General features: G+C 40.3%; 2 protein-coding genes across 2 annotated transcripts; one reads left to right on the top strand and one right to left on the bottom strand.

The window, feature by feature from the left end:
• Positions 1-1,416: 1,416 nt before the first annotated feature.
• Positions 1,417-5,361, bottom strand: LOC130176474 (SH2 domain-containing protein 7-like). Its single transcript, XM_056387593.1, has 8 exons — positions 5,171-5,361; positions 4,942-5,078; positions 4,298-4,464; positions 3,501-3,590; positions 2,908-3,073; positions 2,656-2,811; positions 1,844-2,539; positions 1,417-1,749 (listed from the first exon to the last, which is right to left on the bottom strand). The coding sequence occupies exons 1-8, from the start codon at positions 5,223-5,225 to the stop codon at positions 1,702-1,704; spliced, it is 1,515 nt and encodes a 504-aa protein (XP_056243568.1). The 5' UTR covers positions 5,226-5,361; the 3' UTR covers positions 1,417-1,701.
• Positions 5,362-8,982: 3,621 nt separating this feature from the next.
• tbc1d2b (TBC1 domain family, member 2B) lies at positions 8,983-24,017 on the top strand. Its single transcript, XM_056388337.1, has 13 exons — positions 8,983-9,393; positions 10,353-10,503; positions 12,673-12,844; positions 14,008-14,159; positions 14,419-14,672; positions 16,975-17,400; positions 17,657-17,767; positions 17,954-18,150; positions 18,760-19,254; positions 19,337-19,454; positions 19,751-19,936; positions 20,928-21,049; positions 21,320-24,017. Exons 1-13 carry the CDS (start codon positions 9,052-9,054, stop codon positions 21,513-21,515), a joined length of 2,922 nt encoding a protein of 973 aa, XP_056244312.1. The 5' UTR covers positions 8,983-9,051; the 3' UTR covers positions 21,516-24,017.
• Positions 24,018-24,066: the final 49 nt, after the last annotated feature.

Genomic DNA, 24,066 nt, shown 5'->3' with positions numbered 1-24,066 from the left:
TAATTCTCACTTCCACATACAATATATAAAAAATCTAAATATGATTTTTACATTTTGTTTACCAGCGTTTCTCTTATTTTGCACATGTGTAGGAACCCACTGATAAACAATCAGGCGGTTATGACATTGTGTTTATCTCTTATAAGAAGTAAACAATAACACTATCATCACACTATCAGTTGTGAAAAAAAGTGTCAAAAATGTCTATATACATATATATATAATATATATATACTGTATATATATTATATTTTTTTCCTTATTTCTGTCACTCATGTTGTACATAAAACAGTACTGTAGCTGTACTTGTATTTAAATGGTTATAAAAATAACTATGTCAGCCACCATAGGAAGCATTCAAGTACACAGACAGGCCATTGAAGTATGAGCTTCACAGTTGTTTTAGTGAGCCCACTAAAACTATAATTGGAAGGTAAAAGAGCAGCAAATGATAGAAGATAAGTGACATTTCAACATCTTTGACTCATTTCCCCATTGCTGTTGTACACAGACATTTGAAATCTGTATGCAAATAAAGTTTCCTGTCAGTGAAGTGTAGCGCTGATGCAAGCAACCATAGTAAAAACATTTTTATAGATCAGGATGTATTCCCCTGTAGCGATATGGCCCGATCATGCATTACTAGGAAGTGACAATAACGTGTGATGCAAGGCAGGTGTTGTTGAAACATAAAAACCTGTGTAGCCGCTACAGAACAGCTCCACATTTTCTATCCCCATTTTTCTTTTATCATGAAGAAACGTATTTTTGCTGCTGTGTAATCCATTGCCTTGTCAACTGCAATAAGTCTAATTTTACACAAAAACTGTGTGAAAATCAATAGCTGTTTGTACCAGCACTGGTCGATAAAAAAAAAACCATCTCTTTTATGACGTAGCATCTACAGTATTTTACTATAGCAAAGTAAACGTTCTCGCAGCACATTGAATACACTCAGGTTTGTCTCTGCTGACGACTATAGTTTCCCTCAACATAAACTGCCATGCACTGCACTTCACAAACTGCATATGACCAGCATATATTTTCCTCTTTACAGTCACTAAGTTTCATTGCAGCATCTGAAACTTACCCACATTTGGGGCTTTGCTGAACTCATCACCCTTTTTCCTTTCAAGTTGGACTGAAATAATCATTCCTACATCCCATTGCACGCAACCCCGTGTCAGCAGCTAGAATACTAATGAGATGAGGTTCATTAGCAGGCGGTGATCAAACTGTAGATGGTATCTGCCTGAACGCCTCTTTACATCTGACCGGCAGCTTCTGCCATCTTCATATAACCACGCAGTTTCTGTTGAACATGAACACACAGGCTGCATATTTTATGCTTGTAACTGTCGCTCTCTCTCACTCAAAAAAAAAAAGAAAACGTTAGTTTAGAGTTTCTCATTTATGGATTTGTGTTTAATGACATAAATTATTTTGTGAAATTTAAGCATACAGTTTGTGTTTTATTTAGCAAATTGGCTTACACTTGGAAAATAAACATTTAAATATATCATCATTTTTAAATAAATACATTAAAAAGCAAAAAATACAGAAGACGACATTTGAATATGACCATGTTAGTCTATGTTGAGTATTTCACAGAGGTCGTCACAGAGTGTATATTAGTAGTACACAGTAGTGTCAGATTAAATCTAGTAAACATTTCCTTCAGTAGCTGGTACGTTAACGTCTTCACCATTTCCTCTTGACCTCAGGGAAGAGCCATTTCCATTTGTCATTCTGCAGGAGGTAAATAAATTCATTGTTAAATAAATATGATGAGCATTAAGTATAGCTTTTTGGAGAATGAGGGGATTTTGAATACATTACTAACCTTTAATGACTTGGGTCTGACATCCTCCAGAGGCTCATAAGTGTTGCTGTTGGGTTTGGGATGAGCTGCGTCCTCGTGCCCAGGAATCAGCTCATATGTATTGTCTTGAGAGAAGCGGCTAAAGAGGGCTTCATTGGGGACCTTGGCGTACACTGAATTAATACTCTCCTCTGAAGCCAGTGAGCCGGCCTCAGACGATGCAGTGTGTGGGCTGCCGGGCCTGCCAGCCAGGTGATAGACACCACTGTGACTCATGTTGTCTAGACTGGCTGGTGCGCTGTACGAGTCTGTCTTCTCAGACCGGGGGACACAGCCAGTGGCTTGTCTGATGGGCTTGGGGGAAAGTCTTGGAGGTGTGTGTGGGGGGAGTACACTCAGCCTGTAATAGTACTCTCCATCAGAGCTGTTGTCTGGCGCTGGTAGAGACCTTCTGTTGTTGCTGTCCAGCAGGCTGAGCTCAGAGTAAACAGAGTCTGGTCCTGATGGAGGACTACACCAATTGATGTTCTGATCCTGCGTAGTGGACCTCTCAGCCCTCCCTGGATTATCTCCAGGTAAATGGGACGGGAGCATGTGTTGGGATCTTGGGATCTCCCTGGGTGATTGCTTCCTCAGCTGAGCATACAAAACCCTGTCCTGGTCATGCAGGGGGGCACTCTCAAAGTGCCTGCTCCTGTGAGGCAAAGGTGGCACTTCCTGTTTGACAAAAAGAGCCATACTGTTAAAGCATGTTTGGAAACTAATTCAAAAAATCAGAATCAGTTTAAAACATTACTTAGATCAACTGTCTGAAATGTATGAACTGTACTCACCTCTAGTGTCCTGTTGGTCTTTGGTGGGCGTGTCCGTGGCTGCTCTGAGCCCAAGTTCATCTGTTGTTTTCGCACGTTCTTAGCAGCTCTGACAGTGGGCACGGGTTTTTCTTTAGGGCCGATCTGGATGGTATCATACAGCTCTTCGTTCATTACCTGCATGAATCGCAAAAGCAGAATACAAGTCAGACCTCCATTTCTCGATCAGTGTTACTTATACAGAAAGTGACTTAAAAAGGAGTTTCGTCTCACCTCAAAACAAGAAGACGTCAGGTACTCTCCAAACGGCTCAATGGGACTTGTCTTGTAGTATTCTATCAGATCAGGTATTGTGTCATGTCCCTCACTGTCTCCACAGACTACAAACTGACCTTTTTCACTTTGGTTTATCACAAAGTGTCGACACCGATCCCTACCTCTGCAAGAGGATAAAAAAAAGTTAGTTAAAACCCTGATCTTACGAAGCGATCTCTTTTCAACAAATAAGAACGAGACGTGGATTCGTGGTTAAATAATGATAAAAATTAGAATTTAGTTAAAATTACTGAAATAAGATCTGTGGTTAAGATAAGCTGAAGACGGTATGATGTTTCATTCTGTGTGAGACTGAACGAACCACTGAAGCACCCTTCTGTGACTTTTGTACCGTGAATGTTCACTAATATGGTAAGCAGCCAATGAATAGCTTAGAAGCCGTCTTAAAAATATAAACTACAGCGGATTCGACACAAATCATGTGCTCTTCACAATACTGATCACATTTCAAACTTGTAGAAGATTCTAAAGACTATGTATGATCAGTGAACAACTCTACGACAGCTTGTTTAGACTAAACCAATACTCACTTATAGGACAGTATGTACCCGATGGCCTTATCGCTGAGACGGATCAGGAAACAGCCCAGCTCCTTTTCTCTGAGTATTTCTTCAGCATCCCTGTAGACAGAACAAGAAGAGCTTTAAAACCCAAACTTCAACACTTTTTTTCCACATGTATTTCCCAAAAGCTTATCTGGAACAAACTTAAAGGAACAGAGATGTACTTTTCTTTTTTTTTTTCAAAGTTGGATTGCGTGATTCACCTTGGAAATTACACTGTATGAAAGGAAAATCAGTTTTGTTAGTACCAAAACTTCTTCTGACGTAACTGTCCTTTGTGCTCTTTATGTAGGTGTGTGTGTGTCTGCCAGAGACACACACACGAAAGGGCAGTGGGTGAGAGTGGGTGTCTTACCGAGTGGACACTTTCCATTAGAGACAAAGTTTATTTCATCTGCAACTAGCTGTAAATTATTGTGCTAAACAAACCTTCACACTTGGTATCAGCACTAAACACGTGTCCTAAATGTCTGCTCATATATCATCATAACATTACTGCATCTGATGGACGCTCAGACTTATACGTATACGTATATTTAAATTAAATAATAAACCTACAGTATGTACATTTCCTCTCATATTTTTTTTTTACATTATGACAAATAAAATCAAAAAACAACTTCATTAAAAAACAGGAAGCTCTCAATTAAAATAGGGCACTGCAGCACGTCAGAGAATCTTATATCTTACTTTTTTACAATAAAAGTAAACTAAAAGAAGTAATTAATTTATTATTTCGAACTGTTTCCTCAGTGAATGCTTACTTTCTGGTGATGAAGCCCAGGAACCAAGTGGGGAAGAAGCCATTGTGGACAATGAGTGGCACTTGAGTCTCTATGAACCACTTTGATGCCAGTTCCCTGAGTCTTCCTTCAGTTAAGTCAGCATGAGAATCCCTCTGCGGTTCTCTCTGCTCCATCCTCGCTCGGTCCTAATCAAACCCACACAGACATCCAGTGAAGACAACCAGCATTTGTTTTCCCAACATATGCAGTGAGGCTGTACTTTAAATAATTTGCTTATTTTCCGGGAGGTGTCAACCAGGGAGTGAAAGCAGCTCAATGTTCTCATCAGCAGTGAAAACCTGGTTCTAGTCACTGTTACTCATGCGTGCACCTTCAGTTACATACTGTAAACATTTATTAACTGTTATATATTAACAATATATAATGATTTAATTTAATAACAACTTAATTTAACAAAATCTATTCAGAATCCACAATGTCCAAAGTCCATTCTGACTCTAAAGATAACACTGTTCATTCAGTTCAAGACTTTTATTTACATTGCCCTGCTCTGCTGTAATGTCACTCTGATGTAGGGCAAACTGTGCTTTGCATAGAGATATGTGATAAATAAGTTAGTTATTAAAGCAGTAAATAAGACCAATGCTGGAAATAGTTCTTACCTTGAAGCAAAACCTCAGACAGTTCCTAAAGGAGGGTGATTTTGGATGTTTCTGATTCTTTGTCCTTGACCCTGGAAAGATGTTTTCAGATGTGGGTCTCTGTTGTCCGTACTGTGCGCACCGATTCCTTTCAAGCCCTAGAAAAACAATAAGAATTGACTGATTTTTTTTCTTGTTTAAAGTGTAAAGCTCAGACCCTGTCAGGATACGTTTCAGATGGAGTACATACCTTCCCTTGAGGTTAACAGTATGTGGTGTGAGCTTGGTGTCATTTCAGCAAACATTAAAATGTTTCTCTCAACCTCTCATCAGTCTTAATCTCCAGTCTTCTGAGGGAGTGCGAACCTACATGGGAGATATAGACAGATGACATTTAGAATTACACACTTTTTTCCACCTGCTTGGAAAGCAGTGGGGCTTGGCAACGGCAACAGCAGAGTTCACACGTCTCATTTGCATGAAAAAAGACGGCTGAGGGCTGCTGAACAAAACAAGAGCTTCCTGAATAGAAACGGAAAGTAAGCAGTTCAGAAATTGTGGTTTGTGTGCACATGAGTGCATTGGTTTGCAAGAGGAGATGTTTTACCCACAGATTGTCTGATTACTATAGTAATGGGAGCTAAGTTGCGTCAGCAGTTGATGGTTTGTGTTTTCTGATTGGCGTGTGCAGTAAATTGTGATGGCAGGAGTGAATGTATGAACGGTTGGAAATATCTGGGAAGACTTGCAGAGATTTTGGAGGGCATAAACAAAGCCCAAACAAACTCAGTTGTTTCCCAGCATTGGCTCTGAGTTTATCATAAATAATGGCTAACTCATACCCCCCATGGCTAAGACGGTTCTCATAAATCCTCCATCGGTTTCGGCTCTGTGGTGAGCAGTAGGAACTCCCTGTGGGGGAGAGACAATAACCAGAAACAGTCTGTGTCATACTGAGCGGGATGAGACTGGATTTCAGTGCTCCCCAATGTTAACATTGCTCCAGCTTTGATCTCAGAGGACACACCGCTGCTGTTGACTATTTCCAGCTGGTTAAAAAAATAGTCTCTAAAATTGGGATTGTGTGGTTTCTGAATGTGTTTAAAGTTTATAAAATAAAATTAAAGTTATTGGGAAATATTCCGTCTATATAGCCAGCATTTACCCAGTAAGTGCATACAGTATAATATGTTCCATATATGACTAAGTATTGATACAGTACCATGACCTAGAATTTCAACATCATCTTAACGGTACAGCCTGAGTCTGTCTTTGTGAGTCATTATGTGCTCCTCTGGGGGTGTGGACAGGTTTGAGGCCAAATGTTATCTCTGATTCCATGTTTGTAAAGAATCAATTACTGTATGTGTATAGTAGGCAATGTTAGTGTGCGTGTAAGGAATTGTTAACAGTGCGTGAAACAACATATAAATGTATTTTTTTCTGCAGTAGCTGTGAGGTAAACTGATGTTAAAAAAAATGAAGCAGATTTCAGTTATCAGACAGTTACCAGGCAAAAGGCTCTTTCAGATCTTTTTTCAGTCTTGTGGCGACATACCGATGAAGGGGATGTGGGTCTTTGAAAGGTCACAAGTCAGTTGACATCTGTAAAATGTCATTACAACTGAACTACCTCACTTTTGCTTACACTTTCCTTTAAAACTCAGGGCAAAACCTGCATCCTCACAAACAACATAATTAGGTATCTCACCAAAATAATAATGCGACTTGAATCAAAACGTTACATGTTACAGAGTTATCAGAGGTTGTTTGGGGGTTCTACTGTACTGCAGTTATTTGAAAAATAAAAAGCTCCAACTTCCTGTATAATAATAGGTGAACTTCCAAGCATGAGACCATCCATCTGCTGTTTACCCGCTGGGACTCACATACATCATGTTATAACACGTTCAGAGCTGCCAACATCAATCAGCCTGAAGCATCTTGAACAGTTCACTCATCTTTGGGGCCGACAGGAGACGTTCCAACGGGCTAAACTCTGGTGTCTTATAGTTGTCAGTTGTGTTGTCTGAGTGTTAATGTATGAGTCACACTGTGAATAACATATAGTTAAGCACATGACAAGGTCACACATTATACATCAGAGTTAAAACAGCTGGTGACTAGATTGATTTACTGATCAATATACTGTAGGTCCTACAAAGAGCATGAGGAGTGGAATTTCATTGAATTATTTCATACTGGGAGTAATTTTTTTAAGGTATGAAGATTTTTTGGGCATTTTTGCTTTTATTGGATAAATTGACAGTATAGGTACAGTACAAACAGGAAAACGTGGGGAGGGAGGAGTATGACATGCAACAAAGCGGGCATGTTGTGGTTATATGGTATGTGTCTTAACCACGAGGATACCAAAACACCCAGTATCATATTTTTTTACTTTATTTAATTAATCTATGGGTGCAAAGTTACAGGTTATGCTGCAGATTAAGACTTGATAATTTTAACATTAGATTGACTTTTCTCAGCCTGTAGACGACTTCAGCTTATTTGTAAGCATGAACATCACTGGAGATATGATGATTGCAACCTGCCAGGCTGGATTACCAAGAGCAAAGCAGGAAACTGCCCATAGGCATCTAAGCCACCAGTGACACAGAGCTGCAGTCAATCGGTTGTCAATGTCAACCAAGATGAGTCCTGCGTTATTACCTCATCTTGTTAGTTGATATTGTGCTCACACGGTGCACATTCCTAAATAATGTTGTATTTAATCAAATTACCATAAACCAATTAACACACAAAAGACCTGTATTATTTCAGCACAGGACAACTCGTGGTCAATAATGGGATGTAACTAAGCACATTTACTCAAATACTGCACCTGAGTACAATTATGAGGTACTTGCAACTGTCACCTTTTGCTACTTTATACTTCTACCCCACTACATTTCAATACAGCCCACTTATTTCACAGATATAACTATCAGATTAACTGGATGATTTAGATTAAACTACCCAAAAGCAAAGCTGTTAAAATAAGCTTCAATAATATTATAACACTATATAACACTAACCCTAACACCAACAGGATTCATTCTGTCAAACAATTCATTTTCCTTTTGATACTTGAAGTACATTGTGCTCATATTACTTGTGTAGTTTTACATAAGTCCGATTTGAAATGCAGGATTTGTAATTGGGGGCATTTACTGAAGCTGCCATGGGCTGCACTGTATGTAATGGAATATGACATTACACACTGAGAGGTGGAGTTTCAACAGGGGCCCAGCAGCAAATGTTTTGCCCCAATCTGCCCTTTAAGACTGATCCAGTTGTATCTCATTGTATCTAATTAAGAATGATATATGTTGATTATTTTTGTTTGACTATTTGTCTGTTTGTTTCGCTGTTGCTGTCTCTTTTTAGACTGTACATCTGTATATTTATTATATTATTTATTTAGCTAATTGTATTTAGCTGATTGTTTTTTTTTTTTGCTTTAGTTGTTGTGTCTTCTTAGACTACACATCACAACCAATACATTTCAATATAGTATTTTACTTTCCTGTATTGTGAAAGTCAGAATTCTAAATAATAAAAATAATAATAAAGTACATATGGCCCTAATCCTTTATATAATAATGACTACTGACTATTTTAATTAGCCTGTGCATGTAAAAGTCCCCAATTTGGGACAAAGGTTGAAAATGAGCAATAGCTATAAACTCTGTGCAACACATCAGTTTCATGCTATGTATTGGAACTATGTTAAATTGCATCGTCCCCATTAAATAAATTAATGAACAAAACAAAATAAATGCAATTGAAAACCAACTTCAACTTGTGATGGTTTGTTTTTTCAGTGTGGTTTGTTTCTAAATGAAAGCGTTTCAGTATCTCTCTCATTTGTAGCAGGACTGTTGCACCATTCTCCCTCAGAGCTGGGGTGTATCCTCATGTTGCTCATCTTGTCAAACACCACCACCCAGCGGTGCTCCTAACATGCGTACACACACACACACACACACACACACACACACACACACTGCAGCTTTGAAAATAAACTACATTTCCCGTGCTCCCCTTGTCCAGGAGGCAGGCAGTCATGTGGATGGAAACAGCAGTGGGCATCCGCTGCGCTGCACGAAGAAGAAACTTCGAGGAAAGATGCACGAAGAGGAGGATGGCAGCGAGGCAAACTCCTGCACAGCTTCGCGGATTGTGGCCACCAAGTCTGTGGATGTGGCCGAACTCGAGGGCGCGAAGGAGCAGCCCTCCAAGCTGTGCGGCTACTTGAACAAACTGTCCGGCAAGGGGCCCCTGAGAGGGTACAAGCCGAGGTGGTTCGTGTATGATCCAAGGAAATGTTATTTGTATTACTTCAAGACTCCCCAAGATGCCTTGCCACTCGGACACATCGAAATAGGCGATGCGTGCTTCTGTTACGACGTGGAGGGGGAAGAGGGTCAGTTTGAGATCCGCACGGCCGGGAAGGAGTTCCCCCTGAAGGTATAAACTTTCCAGCGTGTGTGTATGTATGTATTTATGTGTGTGAGTGTGTGTGAGTGAGTGAGTGTGTGTGTGTGTGTGTGTGTGTGTGTGTGTGTGTGTGTGTGTGTGTGTGTGTGTGTGTGTGTGTGTGTGAGACTGTTTTGAGTCTGTTTTGCTGTCATTTGTCACTTCCTTTTCTCATTGTGGAACAGGCAGACACACCCATTGTAACTTCACAGATTTATCCTGAGCTTTGCTTTTAGAAGAATGTAAATATTTCTGCTGACAGGGATGTCATTTGACAATCTTCAATCACCTTTTAAGAAAAGCTGGTGTAAAAAAATGAAAAAATCACTTATATATGTGGTTCATGTTTATCAGACAAGAGCTTCATCAGCATATTATTCAGCTGATACACACTCTCAGCCCTCTGTTTTTATGCTTAAATGATTTAAATGCACATTCTTCTTTCATTTTTCACTCCTCATGACACCTCTGCTCCGCAAAGGATCACAACATCTCATGTGATGGTCTTCTTTTTTTGTCATATGACATGTGACGGCTTCAGTGCCAAAACAGGTGCCTCAGGTTTCCCTCGGCCTGGCTGCCTGCTAAAGGCTGGAACAGTTTTCCAGCAGATGGTGTGAATGGTTAATACCAAACAGCTTGCATGGCCCGAGGCTGGAACTGAGACTGAAACCAGCGTCTGTGCTCGTTCACATGACCTATCTTCATAGTAACCTGCTATTAAAAGGGGTTATAGACTGTTTCATGTTTTATTTTACTTCACAGCTGTTATGTTACAGCCAAAGTGTCACATCATTCACATTGATGTTTGAGTTACCATTTAACCTTTGAAATCCTCTGATATGATTTGTATCAGCACTTAACATGCTTACAATAGCTCTCTTATTTTCATCCATGAAAGTCAGTAACCTTGTTTATGTGGCTTGGTTTGTGTGTGTTTGTGTTTCTAGGCCCCCAGCAGGCAGGTGATGCATTACTGGCTCCAGCAGTTGCAGCAGAAGCGCTGGGAGTACAGCAACACACGAGGCTCCGGCCAGAGAGACAGCTGGAGCTCCCCGACCCTGGCCCACCCTCTCACTGGCCTTGTAGGCAAAGAAAATGGTATGCAGGTACACACACACGTGTACATACAGTGGTAATGTTCAACGTGGACACTAATTTTCCCTGCTCTGTTTCATCACATCCAGGCACCAGCTGAAAGTAAACACCTGTATCTGACGGATTAATGTTGACACAAGTGCTGCAAACACAACGTCAAGCTTTTTTATTGCCATGTTCCAAAGTTTCTACACAAAGAGTACGTAGGAGTGGTTGTGTTGAGCACTGATTAGATGAGAAATCAACAAAGGACAAAGGAAAAGAATTCACGGCTTCTTTATCTGGCGTGTGTTTTTATCTTAGTGCACCTGAAGAGACAGAAATCTTACTCTGCGTACTGATTGCTGGTTTCAACATCCCTCAGCATTTAACATTCCAGTATATTTATACAGTGTAACATTACTAACCTATCGCTTTCATCATAACATTGGTGTCCTGCTTACTCGTGAACCAACCCGTGCAACTCACTATCAGCCAGCATGTGTATCAATTGCTCTAATAGTTGTGACCAAAATGAGCTATCATGCCTGGTCGTATGCAGAGTGTGTGTGCACCAGAGTTTGGTTTTGGTGGTCCTTCATGGGAAGCTGTGTTTGCTGAGCAGTTGCTGGTGTTGCTTTTTATAATGATGCTGTTGTGAATTATTTTCATTCTAGGTGTTGACTCTTGACCTTTTATGAAGTACGACAGGTTAGTTGAGTGGGAGAAATGTTGAGTAAAAGTCATTTAAAGTAACATGTTGCACTAAATTTTAATTTCTTGGATATGAGGCTGTTCCGAGACTTGGTTTCTGTCAGTTTCCCCAAAAACCTCAAAGACTTCACTTATTAGAATTATAATAAAATGCATTTTTTAGTAGGAGTAGATGAACCTAAGTTCTCTGTGTACGATCCATAATAAATCTTGAATGCAGCTAGTTACATCAGATATTTCTTCATTTTCAAATAGTGCTGGTTGTCATGAAAAAGAAAAGTTGCCAGTCACACATATTAGCTAATAAGACACTTACAGCTGAGGCTCAGATAATGCAAGTAGTACACAAACACGGGGAATGGAAGGTTAATATTATACTAAGGCAAGACATTGTATGAGAATTGTGTTATCATTAAGTCAAGAAATAGCTCTTTGTTTTCCCGGTCTGTAAGGTGGTGTGACTTGTTTTCACTGTTCTTGCTAAGTGAACTGTGAATGCCTCTTCCTTTTCCTGCCATCATTTGCACTGCTAATGTTTTTTTTCTTTTTTCTTCAATGCTCTAAGTGTACACAAATACCCACGTTATCAATATCAATATAGTCAAAAAATATTCTAATACTTGAGTCTATCAAAATCAATCAGCCTCTTACAAGACAAATGTGACGTCACATCACCAATCCTACAAAAACCAATCGTTCCTATAAACAAAATACTTGGATATTTAGTTTTTATGCATTTTTTCCACATGCTGGGTTATTTCAGTCTTAGAAGTCCTTGAGCTTTTGTCAGTGAGCAGTGATGAAATGTGTGGATGAACTGGAATTTTCCCCTTAGCTGTGAAGAGGCAATTAAATGTTTTAGTTAGCTCTGTTCGAATGACTAGTAGAAGATTAACATGTTTTTTTGTTTTTTTTTACAGTAGCAATAGCTACTCACTGCAAAGGCTGAGACACAGAAAGCGCAGACAAACTGTGACATGTGCAGCCATTGACTAATTTTCTGTACTGATTAAAGCTGGCACAGGTTCCAGGATGTTAAAAGGATTTGTTTCCTGGTCTGACTATGCAGATTCAAAGAGCTAAAGGTGTCTGATCGTTGTCTTTGTCGGCTGTGTGTCGATGGCTGCCAGTGCAGCTGCTCGGCCTCTTTATAAAATGTTCCCACACTTTCTTTTTTCAGCTAATTTCATACAAAGGGGAAAATGTATATTTAGCAATCTGGGCTTAGAAATGCTACATACTATATTTTTTGATGGTTAGCGAGCTGCCCACAGGCATCCTTCTTGCTCTAAATAGCATTCTGGGTAACTCCGAATATTGCTTCACTTTACTCTGGAACCCATCCAGGGTCACTACAGTCTCATTTCCTCTACAAACAATAGATTCACCCAGGGCCTTAGTAAAATAAGAAGTAGTGGTGATATGAGTAATGCTGTATTATTATGATGTTACTCTAGTTTCTCTGTGTTGTGTTTTCAGATAGCATCATTTTTGAAAAGCTAAGTGACAGCATGGAGAAGGTCCGCAGCGACTTTGCCATGGAGACGGAAACAGATGGCGGGGGAATGGTAGGGATCCAGTCGGCCCGAGGACCCTCTGCTGCGTCCACAAACCCCCTCAACTCGCTCAAAAACATTGGTACAGAACTCAGGTGAGGCTAAAAGACAAAAAAAGGAACTGTGTGTACAAGTCTTTGTTTTGAGTCCCTGCTAAACAGGCGCAACTAGTTGGTCTGCTACAGTGTGAGCCCCAATAGAGCTGTAGTGAGGAAACTAAATACCTCTTCAGTTCTTCCTGAAGAAGAACCTGCAGTGGAGGAGATGGTTACATCCATGGTTCTAGTAGTACTAGTTGCTCTAGTATCCATCAGCAGTTTCTCCCTCTGGGCCAGACAACATCTCCTATTCAAGCGATTCAACACACTGAAATGCTAAAAATGCGACATGCGGATTGGAATTTGCTTTGTATCCATGATGGAAAGAGAGTTCACTTATAAAGGTGCACAGGAATCTTGGAGCAATTCAATTCAGCCGCAATGCTGCTTACTCCTCCAGATAACGCGCCTCCATACCAGCCTGTGTGCTTCCCATGTTTTAAAAGACAAAAGGAGATAAAAACACATGCAGCAACTAGTAGAGCAGCAAACCCGTGACCTGTACCGGCTCTGTGTCTTAATCTGTAAGTTTACCAAAGGCAGTTTCTGCACTTTTTGCTCATGATGTGAGCAGAAGCAGCTAAAGCTCAAGAATGTCACTGTAACAGCAGAGCCGTGATGTTAAAAGGTTCTCAGGGTTGCATGCTCATAAAGCGTGAATTTGGTGTGAAACACATAGATGAAGGCGTGAGGCAGGTGAGAACGTCATTCTGCTGCGCACGGCTAAACCAAATTAATTTCACGTGTTTGCGGCCATCTTATATTTAGATGGGTGAGAAACATGGGTCTGTCACACAGTAGAGTTGTGGTCAGTTTAAGTCTTGTTAACATTTAAGAATGCCTCCATGCTTCAGATTAACAGCTTCATTTTAATTTTTTTAATGATATTTTTGCTTAGTATTCGAATCAATTTCCATTGATTCCTCAGGTTGGTTCTGTGGTTCTTGAGCTGTTGTGTAAATACTTCAACAGAGAAAGCTTTTGTGCTTATGTTACCACTTACGAAGTAGCGGAGCATCAGGCTTCCCTGCAGTGTGTCCTTGATGGATGTGGATTTGAAAAGCTTTTACATAGTAGCGGTCATTTAAATGCCCAGCACAACACTGAAGCTCTGCAGTCTTGGTCTTACTCACCCTCCTGTCTGGTTTCTGTTCTGTCAGGAACTCCATGTCTTATCTGCGGCAGGGCCGAGGAGTGGAGAGCAGGCGCAGTGTGTTTTACACCAGTAACAACAGCACAGAGGAGTGGGAGCTGGTGGATGCCCCGCCCAAGGACTTCCCTGAACAGAAACATCATCCAGACACTCACAGACGTACGTCGACTTCCTGCTACCTCAGCCACCCACCTCCTAGCGAGGGGTTTAATACTCATACTCAGCTTATATCAACACAGAGAAGGCGTGTTTTGTGACTTGTATTATCACTATAACTACTGGACAAACAATGCATCCAGCCCTTGGAGGCACTTGTATGATTTATTATTGTTCACGTCTGTTTCCTACACATACAGTTTGAAACTATAGGTGGGGATCACAGGCAGCAAGTGATTAAATTCTCTTCTCTCTCTCTCAGATTCCTTTGGATCAGCGTTTACTTTCGACTTCGTGCGCAACTCGGCGCGGCCTAAGAGGCCTTTGCTTCGAGACATGATGGGTTCTGGGAGGTTTGGGCGCAGCGCTGAGACGCGGAGCGCTGAGAGCTCCCCAGTGGAGTGCAATGGCAGCAAACCTTTGGAGATGCAGCTGCGCCTCCAGAGCCAGCAGGAAGAGCTGAGCCGCATGCAGCAGGAGCAGGCCAAACTCAGAGAGGAGCTGGCCAGTCAGAAGGTACAGATTTTTCTCACTGTCGTCAATTCAACCAATGCAGTATCGTTTTAAAAAGGGAATGCAATACACTCATCATCATTCCAGACGAGTGCTGTATGGGGGGGTCCTATACCACCAGGACGTAGCATTTTTAGGCCGCTTTGGTCCTGAATTACCTCATCTACGGGATGGGTTGCCCTTGAATGTCGAACACATATTCATCCCCCATCTCAGGATGAAGAATATTCAATTCGGTGGTCCTTTAACTTTTCATTTAGTACCATTATCACGTCAAAACTTCAGTTTATCTAATACTTTGGCTTATGACAAAATACCAACAAAACTAATGACCTTCCCGTCAGCCCAGCTGTACATGTCCAAGTTCCAAGTTTGGTGCCTTAAAGCTCTCCCGTCCAACCAGTCATCTTACCAGTGGGCTTGTTTACAATAATTGTAATATCTCTACATGAATGTAGCTAAGATTTATTGGTTTTCACAGTGACACACTTTTACATTTTAAACTGTAAAGTGCCAGGATTTGTCTTCATAATGTGTGAATTGTTGCTTTAACTATGATTTCAGTGAATGAGGCACAAGCCTGAGGTTGTGGTGTCATTCCGATGCTCTCACTGATACAGGAAGACAGCAAATGTTTAGTCATGCTTAAACAAGAAATAAGGGAAGAGCAGTTCTCCTAACAACAGTCACAGCTGTGCCATTCCCTGCAGTTACTCTCTGTTCTTGTTTTAGTGTTTTTTAGACTAGCTGATTGGTCACAATGGCTGCAGCACTGGCCAGATGAATAAATAATGTATCTGTGTATGCTTCTGCTGTGAAGCCTTTAAGTGCCAGCTCTAAATTTGGCAGGAAGTTGCTGAGGAACTCTGAGTCACTGATTCAGCTGCTTGACTCTGTAACTGCTGTTGGAAATATTCAGCCAGTGTTCAGGTCAAGTGGTACGAAGCTGACTTTATTGTTAATATTATTTATGCCCTCCTTATTTATGCCTGAATTTATTAGTCACATTATTCTTTTATTGAAGGGTAAGTTAAGTTCATCCACATAGCATGGGAAGATACTAATACTGTTTAAATATAACATTTGTAAAATGTTTCCTGAAAGAAACTATGTTGGTGTCACTCATTTTAATCCACAAACCTAGCTGTGGACAGTTTTCAGCATTTTCTACTTTTGAAGGAAAATGGTTGCCAATGAAAATTGTATATTGTTGCTGTACTGTATTGTATGTCACAGTTACCTTGTCTGCATCTCCGTGAGCAGATGCATGTGGGTGTGTTTACGTGAGCACAGGTCTCACACACATCAGTGCAAATGCATGAGCCGAGTATCAGCACACTGGCCACATTTTCTCAGTGCAGCATATTTAATGACTTACATTGCTATGGCAGACTTTCTGTTATTGAACTGAATGAGGCGGGTTATCTGGGCATGAGGTCAGTGTGGCTGTGGCCTCCAGATCTTTATCCTTACTGATCTCAGAATTAGTATAGGTAGGAAATGATGGCCTGAACAAAAGCCGCACTAAATATATTGGCTTTCACTTTCAAATAGTGTCTTTTTTTCACTGAGAGAAATTGTTATAATGTGTTAGTCATGTCCCAACTCATTGGGACATGACTAACCAGTGTGAACTGGCACAGATGTTTGTTTGAAGGACAAATCTTTTTTTTTTTTTTTTTTTTTTTAAACATTTATTTCCTTGTGTAGTACATTCTGTAGTTGGACCTGAGGGTCAGTAACAGGCTGTGAAATTGTGTCTGACAGATGACACTTTTTTCTTACATATTGTAAAATTGTGGAATGCGACTAGTCTTTGGTAATTAGTCACAGATTATAAACCATATTGTATGACTTAAAACAATAGTATACAAGTTGATAACTTAAGACAATATGGAACTTACACTCTCAATATTTACTAAGCCTGTTTACGCAGCCGGTTTAAAATAAATATAATTAGAATTTAATCCATAGAGAATAAGATCAGCAGTTAAGCAAGTAAAAAGTCAGCAAGCGGAATATACAGCTTTACTTTTTAATTAATTGTATATATAAATATATTTATATTTATATTTATATATATATGTACCAACCGGCATTGTGAAACCGGAGACAAATTCCTTATATGTGTCCACATACTTGGCCAATCAAGCAGATTCTGATTAATGACTTTACCCCATAAGGAAAAAAATAATTCAGTTCAACAAACCCATGTTTTCTGTGAATCAGGCAACTTCATTTTAAGACATAATCCTGAGCCTGCAAGCTTATGTGTTGACCAGGCAAATTGTCTTTTATCAACCAGGAACTGGTGAGGCTTCTGCAGCAGACTCTAAGGACGTCTCAGTGTGATAGGCCGACAGTGCAGCGCCCAGCCCCGGCTCCAGATTCATCTCCAGCCTCAGACCAGGCCCAGGTGCAGGTAGTAACCCAGGAAGAAATCACTCAGCTGGAAACCCTGCTTCAAGAAAGAGATGGGCAGATCCAGTCCCTGTGTGGCCACATGGAGCGTCTTGCTTTGGAGAAGGACAGTCTGCAGCAGGAGCTGAAGGGCCTGAAGATTAAAGTGGGAGAGATTAATGACCAGCTGGGGATGCTGATGGAGACCATACAGGCTAAGGATGAAGTCATCATAAAGCTGTCGCAGCAGAGCTCAGAGCAGAGTGGAAATCCAAATGATGCCAGTTCACTACCTCCCAACAAAGAGCAGCAGGAGCTGGACATCCTCAAGGTTCAGAAGACAAAGCTTAAACACAGTTTATAGCTGATAGAAACAATAAAGCTGCTCATTATAAGAACATGAAGGACTCATTCTTAACAGGCAGCTGAATGTGATTGTGGAACTAGTGGAAAAGTTTATATCGTGTCATTCATTTCTTTAGCGTCAGTTTATCACGAGATAGTTTTTTTTTTTTTTCACGGTTTGTTTATGCTGTGGTTCAATTCTCACTGATTAACCAGACATACTGTTTATTTTTCACTTTCAGGACAGTCTTCAAGGCTACAAATCCCAGAACAAGTTCCTGAACAAAGAGATCCTAGAGCTGACAGTGTTACGCAGAAACGCAGAGAGTAGAGAAAAAGCTCTAGAGGCAAAGGTACCATCTTGTGTTTGTTGGTTAATGGTGCGTTACTTAACAGAAACAGGAAGTCTGAGTAACTTTAGGGGAAGTCCAGCTAAGGGACGACCTCAGCTCATGCCCCCTAAACCAAAACACAAAACAGAAAAAATGAATACCAAGCCGAAACTTTGTCGTAACCCTCTCCTTCTCTCTTTGCTGCAGTACACGGCCCTGGAGGCCAAGCTGTGTCAGGTGGAGAGTAAGTATCTGGTGCTGCTTCAAGAAGTGAAAACCCCAGTGTGTTCGTCATCAGAGCAGAGCCCTGCTCGAGAGGTCATTTCCAGATTATTAGAGGATGCGCTGCAGGCGGAGGGTCCCGACCAGCAAGAGCACCCCATCTTCAAGCCGAACACCGTCAGGTAGGGACTGTGCAAAAAAGCCTTGTGAATAGTTGCCTTTGTGTTTTGTCCATATTGTTATTTAGGTTACATTTGAACCCTTTACAAAATAGAAAATGAAAGTACAAAATTAAATTTAATAATAAATATCTTTAGCTTAAATATTAAGTCATAAGAGCATGAGGATTTTCAAGCACAGCTACACTTTAGTGTTGCAGAAATAATCTATTGTCAGTCCCTCACTATCAAATATGTGGAAATGGCAGTTTTACCAGATTCTGCAACAAATCAAGGGAAAGTCCATTGCAGAGAAAGAGAAAGAGATGCCGGTGTTGAAACAGTTGCCTTAATAGTCCTAGATGCAACAGTCACAAGACCTGTTTTACCTTGATTGATAGCTGTTACCAATTTTTTTTGTCAGGAAAAACTAGCTCTGCTAATTTGTGTCTCTGACTTTTGTGCAAGCTCAGGCACGTCCTTTTGTAGCGTGTCAAAATGAACTGTTAGATTAGACTCTTTATTAACTGTTAGAAATGCAGGAAATTTCTACGTGATGTAAGACTGAAGGCGGGCTGTCAAGATGTATTAATAATGTTTCTTCATCTTCTCTCTGCTTTGACTCAACGTTAGTGAGTATGACGTGTATGGCTTCAAGACGGTGCCTGAGGAAGAAGAGGAGGAGGAGAAGCTGGTTGCAAAGGTGAGAGCCTTGGAGCTGAAGTCCCTGTCCATGACAAATCAGGAGGTGTCTGTTGGAGTAAAGTGGGAGAACTATCTGGCCAGCACCATGAACAGAGACCTGGTGCGCTCCCCTGAGCTCAAAGCCCTGATTCGCTGCGGCGTGCCCCACGAGCACCGCTCCCAGGTGTGGCGCTGGTGTGTCTCCTTCCACGTCAAGAAGTTCCGGGACCACTTGGCACCAGACTATTATGAGACCTTACTGAATGTGGCCCGGGAGAAGCCCAACCCAGCCTCCAAGCAGATCGAGTTGGACTTGCTGCGTACTTTGCCCAACAACAAGCACTATGCCTCCCCGAGTGCAGGCGGCATCCAGAAACTCAGGAACGTCCTAATGGCTTTCTCCTGGAGGAATCCAGATATCGGCTACTGTCAGGGACTAAACAGGTACTGGAGGGCATCTGGTTTCTCTCCTTCTCTCCTGTTATGCCTTGGTAACCATTGATTTTATTGCATGCTATTTCCTTAGGCTGGCCGCCATCGCTTTGCTCTATCTGGACCAAGAGGACGCCTTCTGGAGCCTTATTGCCATTGTGGAAGTCTTCATGCCAAGAGACTATTATACCAAGACCCTGCTTGGCTCGCAGGTAAACAAACTCAAAGGTTATATTGCAACACTGGGGAACACAGGGACAAGTTGCTGCCTCCTTACCAGAGTTAACAGGTTTCTTTGCTGTCTGTGATGTCATATTCATATGACTGAGCCTGCTGCTCATGACTTAGCAGAGCAGGAATGCTGTGCGGTGGTCAGCACTATTTGCTGCCTTTCGCCCTGCTGGATTTTTTCTCATGTTCTCCCCCTGCTGTAAAAATAAAGGTCTCTTAGCAGTAAAAAAACAAAAAACAAAACAAAAACAAATTTATCTTGCTTGTGTCTGTGCAGGTTGACCAGCGTGTGTTTAAGGACCTGATGAGCGAGAAGCTGCCCCGGCTTCATGCCCATTTTGAGCAGTACAAGGTAGACTTCTCCCTTATCACCTTCAACTGGTTCCTGGTGGTGTTTGTGGACAGCGTGGTGAGCGACATCCTCTTCAAGATCTGGGATGCCTTTCTGTATGAAGGTCCAAAGGTAAGAGGCAGAGGAGAAAGATTTCTGTCCGGGCTTGCTCACAGAGCTTTGAAGAAAACTGAAAACTTAGATAAGGAGAATTTTTAACATAGCCATTTAGCTGACTGAGATTAAATTGAAATGTCTGATTAGTTTTCTGTTTGGGTGTAAACAAGTTCCCACAAGTGAATATTTGGTGGTTCGGCCCGCTATGTCTCCAACCTTATCTTACCAGCATTTGTTTGAAGAAACATCAGACCTCTGTGAGCCTGATGTGGAGGGGTTATAGATATTGAAAAATAAAGCTCCACTCTTTATCTTTGTTTTTTTAATTAACAATGAATCAAATGTCTATGTGTAATTGAAGAACGGTCACTTGAAGTTATGAACCTACATGAAATTATCACCCACTGTGAGGCTACAGAGCTTTTTAGGTTTTTTGATTTTATGGTCTGCAGGCTGTGCTCTCATAAAACTCATTCCCAGTCAACATTAGCAGGCAACTGTTTTCAGCAAAAAAGCTCTGATAAACACACTACGCTAGCTGCACAGCACCAAATGATAGACATAAAGTTAGCGACTAGCTGTTGAAGAAAGTCAAACACCTGTCAAGCTTAAGACGTAGATATTTTTGGCAGAAGAACCAAACACAACCAAAAGGAGTGTTGGTATTGGACTTGAATTTGCCAGGTTGACACAAACATGACTTCAAATGAATGCTAATTTTGCTACGTGTCTGCTGAAAGCCATTAATAAAATAAAATAGCCAATTGTTTGCTAGCATGTTAGCCAAAACATCTTTTAAGCAACATGTGGTTTTTAACTCATAGTTCTGCCCATGAGTTTCTATAAAAATCAATACAGCATTAAACCTGCACTAACCTCTTTTTGGCCTGTTAGAGGCAGCAGAACCAAACTCTTGCACTGATATAGTGTATATTTTTGATGATTTATTATACGGTCACACAAGGAAAGTCATGAATTTCACAGCTTTGATAATTTCCCTCCACAGATCATATTTCGCTTCGCCCTCGCTCTCTTCAAGTACAAAGAGGAAGAGTTTTTGAAGTTGCAGGATTCCACAGCCATCTTCAAATATCTTCGATACTTCACAAGCACAATCCTGGATTCACGGTACAGTAACTACAATTTTGTTTTGGTAGTCCTGGTCATGCGTATAAGCATGACATTTCCGATAGCAGTGTGTCTGCAGTGGTAAGGAGCATTATAGCTAACAATAGAGCTGATCATATCTTCTTGCTGTGTGACTGGTGTATAAAAACAAACAGGGACAAAAGCATGTAAAATTCAGTACATGTGCACAGCACAGAGCATGCAAAACAATAGAGAACTATCCCAGACTGACAGGACTGCCTTTTTTCATTTCTGTTTTTCTTTGTCCAGGAAGCTGATGAGCATCGCTTTTGTGGACATGAACCCGTTCCCCCTGAGGCAAATCCAGAACCGCCGCTCCTTCCACCTGGAGAAAGTCCGCCTGGAGCTGACCGAGCTGGAGGCGATCAGACAGACCTTCCTCAGGGAGAGAGAGACGAGTCAGGATGGACGAAGCTTCGTCAGCGATGATGAGGAGGATAACTGACCTTAAGCTGAAGCACCTTTCCAGGCCATGTGGCTGCCGTCTGAAGACAAAGAGGTCACCTCCACACACGAGTAATGTGTTGCAATTATAAAAGGGATTTTTTTTTTCCTAAGGAATTCTTGGAGTTGGTCTCCGCATCAAAGCTGGAACAATCAACTTTATTAAAAATTTTGAGTCAAATCGCATCAAAGAACCAAAACATTTAAGGCCGAATGGGCTTTCTATCAGTATTCCTGCCATTTTTTTTGTAAATGCTATAATTGCAGTATCCTTGTTTGTCTATGTGATGGCCAAAACAGTACACCTGTCTTATATATCTTCCTCCTCCGATGCCAAACTCAACATTTGCAGTCCGAATCAGTATTTTGAAAATATGGCTGTGATCTTTTAATAGTTGAAGGAATGATTGTATTTTTTTTTTACTCTTGTTTTCATTGTGATTCACTTTTTTGTGCTTTCTCTGCCCCCAGTCCCTTTCTTAAATGTCTTATAATCGTTTGTCTTTATATAAAAATATATATATATATATATATATTTTTTTTTTTTTTTTTTTTTTTTTTTTCCCCTGTTGCCACTCAACAGCACATATTTTGTGTTTGATCCCTGAGCTTGAATCACTTATGCTGAAATTCATAGTTTACTGAAACTTAAAACTTAAGTCTTAGAGCCTCCTAATCACATATTCCACATTCCAGGTTGTATGTGGTTCAGAAACATGCACAGAGAGATTTGCAATCAAACCTAGAATCAAAAACAAAAAATTTCCCATGTATTTTCATGAGACTATGCCTTCTGTTTTTATCTCTGGATTCAGATCAAATAACGAGATTCACCGATGAAGCCTTTATACTAATGCTGGTAAAGTAGGCTATTATTGGTGAGAGCATTTTCTGTTATCTGCTTGTTTTTGTCAGAATTTTTTCTAGGACTATCATTTTTAATACTTTCACATTATTTTATTCTTAAATAGCTCAAACTGTTTTCCACCTACATTTGTATTTAAACTTGTGCTACATTGCGTAACATCCACTGGATTTGGTTTGGAGGAAAATGTATGTATTAATTGACTTCAAAACACCATATGTGTGGATGCCAACAAATTACCTGATTATCTGAATATTTTGTTATAATTACTAAAGTCTGTATTTTAAATTTTCCTGTAAAATGCCCTTCCCTCAGAGTACTGCTCTACAATGTAAGACTTGTTGCTTTTCCCCCAAAGATTAGGGTGCTTTAAAGTGTTTATTGGATTCAGTTTCCCTCCGACTAAAACCTACTTGTAAATTATAAAGCACATTTGTAATGCTCGGATTTCTAAGCCCCATCTTAAATCGCTGATGCATTTGCATTCATTGTCCTCAGTGGGGCAGTATAACATTTGTTGACCCAGTGTTTACGCTCGTTCACAGGTACCATTCAGTATACTGTATTTCAGCTCTGGGGGAAGAGGCTGTGAAGTCAGTGTGTTAGCGTTTTGTAATGTATGAGGGAAGTATTTCAGGAGATTGCTTGACATGTTGACCACCATCTTTCTCTCTTCCACATCCAGGTACTTAGACATGACGGTTTACTCTTCTGCACTTTGGCCATATTCTCTGTAACACCTGTTATTATAAGACACCATGTTTAGATTTGGTTAAACAACAGCGTTAAACTGTTGCTTGAATGCAAATCTACAAGAGGGGGTCAAGTATGTTTTTCTCACTTGGCCTTTTCTCCTGTGTGCTGATGTATTGTTTACAAATTATTTTAACATTCTTTATTTTTTATTTACTTTAAGCTGTTTACAGGGATTTCTTTGCTGTTAGTTACAAAATTAACCACTTCTCTGCCACAGTGTTGTTAGCAGAGGCGTTGTGCTCACTATCTTTATATCACCACCTGACCTTGTGAACAAATGCCAGAGTTACAGTTGTTTTGATGTTGGAAATGTATATCATAAAAAGGGTAGAAGTTACAATAGACAATTACAATACATACAATAAATATAATTTCCTCATGAGAGCAGGTCTCTCGGGAAAATCAAAATGATCAAACTTGATTGGTTAAAGGTAAAAGTTTTTTTTTTTCCTTAGGTCCACTCATTTTGTCAAAGGGCTCATACAGTAGGTTACAAGGTTTAATTATTTTTCAATACACAACCTCTTGTTCTAATGTTAGTTTGCATGCATTTTTTTGTCAGTTTTATGTCATGTTATTTTCACATTGAATAAGCTACATGTAAAACTATCAACATTTTAATTCTTTCTTTCTATTGCTTTTTTTCCAGCAGTATATTGCACAAGTCTAGTGACAGGATGACATCAGAATATCATAGGGCACTTCACTTTTTTCTTTTTTTTTTTTGTTTGTAAATCTCTACAGTATCTAGTTCATTGTTAATCGGTATCATGTTATGATGAAAAGTGCAAAGCTTTTATGTTACAAAAATAAGCATATGCCACTGTATGTTTTTGTAGTACCTGTTAAAAGACAAATTCAATAAAACAATGGCTGACTGAGTGTGTTGTGTCTCATCCATAGATGTTCATGAGAAACATGAGAAACACAA

Source organism: Seriola aureovittata, chromosome 10, assembly GCF_021018895.1.
Source record: "Seriola aureovittata isolate HTS-2021-v1 ecotype China chromosome 10, ASM2101889v1, whole genome shotgun sequence".
NCBI classification, from domain to species: domain Eukaryota; kingdom Metazoa; phylum Chordata; class Actinopteri; order Carangiformes; family Carangidae; genus Seriola; species Seriola aureovittata.
The sequence above is the reverse complement of the archived record's forward strand: the minus strand, read 5'-3'. Positions and strand labels throughout refer to the sequence as shown.

Excerpts from the sequence above, each read along its gene's own strand:
- LOC130176474 (XM_056387593.1), bottom strand. The coding sequence starts at position 5,225 with ATGTTTGCTGAAATGACACCAAGCTCACACCACATACTGTTAACCTCA. Across the intron at positions 2,812-2,907 it reads TGACGTCTTCTTGTTTTGAG|GTAATGAACGAAGAGCTGTA; the intron begins GTGAGACGAAAC and ends CGATTCATGCAG. Across the intron at positions 2,540-2,655 it reads AGACCAACAGGACACTAGAG|GAAGTGCCACCTTTGCCTCA; the intron begins GTGAGTACAGTT and ends TTTGTCAAACAG.
- tbc1d2b (XM_056388337.1), top strand. The coding sequence starts at position 9,052 with ATGCACGAAGAGGAGGATGGCAGCGAGGCAAACTCCTGCACAGCTTCG. Across the intron at positions 18,151-18,759 it reads TTCAAGCCGAACACCGTCAG|TGAGTATGACGTGTATGGCT; the intron begins GTAGGGACTGTG and ends ACTCAACGTTAG. Across the intron at positions 19,455-19,750 it reads AGACCCTGCTTGGCTCGCAG|GTTGACCAGCGTGTGTTTAA; the intron begins GTAAACAAACTC and ends GTGTCTGTGCAG.